This window comes from Austrofundulus limnaeus, unplaced genomic scaffold (assembly GCF_001266775.1).
Source record: "Austrofundulus limnaeus strain Quisiro unplaced genomic scaffold, Austrofundulus_limnaeus-1.0 Scaffold1310, whole genome shotgun sequence".
Classification (NCBI taxonomy): Eukaryota; Metazoa; Chordata; class Actinopteri; order Cyprinodontiformes; family Rivulidae; genus Austrofundulus; species Austrofundulus limnaeus.
In genome coordinates this window covers 43749-47265 of record NW_013953712.1, presented here as the reverse complement: position 1 = coordinate 47265, position 3517 = coordinate 43749, and the positions used below count along the sequence as shown (strand labels likewise).

General features: G+C 40.2%; 1 protein-coding gene across 5 annotated transcripts in view; it reads left to right on the top strand.

The window, feature by feature from the left end:
* Positions 1-3517, top strand: part of cacnb1 (calcium channel, voltage-dependent, beta 1 subunit) — a 30832-nt gene that overhangs the window by 13726 nt on the left and 13589 nt on the right. For all 5 annotated transcript variants that reach the window (XM_014031744.1, XM_014031742.1, XM_014031741.1 and 2 more), the window contains exons 3-4: positions 1791-1910; positions 2178-2300. In XM_014031744.1, coding sequence (XP_013887198.1) covers positions 1791-1910; positions 2178-2300 — 243 coding nt within the window. The remainder of the gene's footprint in view (positions 1-1790; positions 1911-2177; positions 2301-3517) is intronic.

Here is a 3517-nt window from a genome sequence, read left to right as displayed (position 1 = left end):
TCAGGGTGGACATAGCTCGCTAGCAGCCTCGCACCGAGGACCTATCCATGTCATTATTTACCCAGAATGCTTTGCGTGTAAATAAATTTAAAAAATTTACTAAACTAAACAGCCTACAGTATTTTTACAGTCTTTATTTTACAGTTAAAACAAATGTTTATCAAATAAAGCTTAATGGTACAACTAATCGTGGATCACTTTGAACGAGCTCCACACCTGTTGGGTAGTATTTGTTGTGTGATTCTTTTTATTCAATCACTGTCACCTCTGATGCACGTCATCTTTATGTGRATTCTCACAACTATTTTAAAAAGCTCCATGGAGTGACTCACTTCTTCTTCTTCTGCCTGACACATTCAGCTGTCCGCATTCCTGTCAGTACCTCCTACAGAGAGCCAGGCAGCTAAAAAAAACAAACAAAACAAGGACAAAAAACAAAAGCAAAACTGAGTAGGATTGTTATATAAATGAGCTGAGCGGGGCATCGGGCTGCGGCGTTTCATCGTCTGAATCAGGGTCAGCAGGAGGGAGTCGAGTTACTGCAGCTGAGTGGTGAATGTGCCGGAAACTTTAGCCACTTCATAAGAATTTTATGCCCTCGCTGATATTATAAACGGTCCACGGCTCGCGGTTTTGTCCGCACTCGACACGCCCACACGCCCAACCTATTGTCGCCCTCCGCACAAAGATTTCAGGGCTGGTTGGCGCTCCGGCTGCGCTGGAAACGGCAGGCAGCTTGTTCCGCACCGTTTCCACCTCAGGTTACACAGAGCAGGCCTGCATGGAACATGAAAGGCCCCGTCGTGCTCAGAGGTTACCTTTCATGGGGAAACACGGGACAACGAGCTGAACATGAACAAACAGGTCATTAGATGGAGTCCATAACATTAGTTCATTAATAAAATATTTTTATTTTAAACTGCAAGACAAATATGAAACAAAAAGGACGTAAAACTGATTAAAACAAAGTTCAAAACTACTTGAACTACATAAAAATAAATATATGGCATGCTGTTTTATCATATAATAAACAAGGCATGGCAGGCCATTGGACCATATACTTAAAACATTGTGTTATGCCATTGTATAATAGAAATGACTGGTATGGCAGCCCATGTATCATATAATACAAATATGGCGTTCACTTGTATTATAAAATTAAAGTATCTCAGGCTGTTGTATTTTTTAATAAAAAATAATAGCAGGCCATTGTATCATATAAATAAAAAGTATGGCAGGCCATGCATCACATAATAATATGGCATGTGGTTGTATCATATAATCAACAAAATATGGCAGGCTGTTTGGTCATTTAATAAAAAAAAAATATGGTAGGCTATTACTGCATGGTAGGGCGTGTGTCAAATACTAAAAAAGATGACGTGCTGTTGGATTATATAAATCATGAAATATGGCAGGCTGTTATGTCATATAATTAATGCAGTTTATCAGGTCATTGTATCATTTAATTAAAAATATGGCAGGCTGTGAGTCATTTAATAACAATATGGTAGGTGCTGTTCAATTGATGTATGGCAGGCATTATATCAAATAATCAAAAAGTACACATACATATTTTTTTCTGTTCCAGATTCCTCTATTTTAAAGTCTCAATTTTTTTGTTTGTTTCAAAATWATTTTTCAGTTTCAAATCGTTGTTTTCAGTTTCATAAAAAAATTTAATTCCCCCAAATTCATCTCCGTGTGATTTGATGAAAGCCTGAAGCTCCACATGTTGCTCTTGCGTTTATCGATCCTTTTCTCATCTTTTTCTGTGAATRACATTTCAGGGCTCTGCAGACTCCTACACCAGCCGGCCATCGGACTCGGACGTGTCCCTGGAGGAGGACCCCGAGGCTCTGAGGAAGGAGGCAGACAGACAGGCTCTCGCCACACTTGAGAAAGCGAAGGTCAGACTTCTAACATTCAGTTCTGCAGAAAAGCTTTAACCCACCTCCAGTTTATTTAAACTTAAAGTACAAGGAATCAGATTTTCTTATAATCTGTTAAAGTTACTGCCACACACTTCCTGTACTTTTATCTGGTCATTAATTTAATTGAGTTAGAATCAAGTCTCATCTTTGTGCAGACGTCTTGTATGTTTGATATTTGCACGATGCTCACAAATCTGTACACCAGAGTGCAAAGATCTTTATTTTTTTCTGTTTTGACTCTAGACCAAACCAGTGGCGTTTGCTGTTCGCACAAATGTGGGTTACAACCCCGGTCCCAGTGATGATGTTCCTGTGCAGGGCATGGCCATTTCCTTCGAAGCCAAAGACTTCCTGCACATTAAAGAGGTTTGAACAGCATAAATGCACCACTGCAGAGCATAAAGTTATGATTGCAGCAGAGTTTGAGTCTCTGACACTTTGAGAGGAGCCTGCAGAGAAGAGCGTGTCAGGAGCAGAGATTCAAGCCTCTCCTATATAATCCAACTTGCAGTGATGGTGGGTGGAAAGCCAATGAGGTTTTAGGCTCTTCTGCTGGAACTGAACAGCCTCAGAGTGGGTGTTGGTGCACTGCAGTCATCCAAAATCTGAGAATAAAACCAGGGAAAAACAAGAGTATGGCTCTGATTCTCAGGTTCAAACATTTTGTGTGAGAATGTTGATGATTTAAAAAATGAAGTTTTATGCAGCAAAGATGAAGAAAGAACACCAGGTAAAAGCTAAAGCACGTAGAACATTAGCTACAAGCTTAAACAAACAAACAGGATATCACCTAAATGCTAAAACACAGAACACCAGCTAAAAGCTAAAAAATGCCAGATAAAAAAACGCCAGCTTAAAGCTAAAATAAACAGAACAACAGCTAAAGGCTAAAACACACACAACACCAGCTAGAAGCTAAAACACACAGAACACCCTAAAACACACAGAACACCAGCTAAAGGCTAAAACACACAGANACACCAGCTAGAAGCTAAAACACACAGAACACCAGCTAAAGGCTAAAACACACAGTACACCAGCTAGAAGCTAAAACACACAGAACACCAGCTAAAGGCTAAAACACACAGTACACCAGCTAGAAGCTAAAACACACAGAACACCAGCTAAAGACTAAAACACACAGTACACCAGCTAGAAGCTAAAACACACAGAACACCAGCTAAAGGCTAAAACACACAGAACACCAGCTAAAGGCCAAAGCACACAGTACACCAGCTAGAAGCTAAAACACACAGAACACCAGCTAAAGCCTAAAACACACAGTACACCTGCTAGAAGCTAAAACACACAGAACACCAGCTAGAAGCTAAAACACACAGAACACCAGCTTAAAGCTAAAACACACAGAACACCAGCTAGAAGATAAAACACACAGAACACCAGCTAGAAGCTAAAACACACAGAACACCAGCTAAAGGCTAAAACACACAGAACACCAGCTAGAAGCTAAAACACACAGAACACCAGCTAAAGGCTAAAACACACAGAACACCAGCTAGAAGCTAAAACACACAGAACACCAGCTAAAGGCTAAAACACACAGAACACCAGCTAAAGGCTAA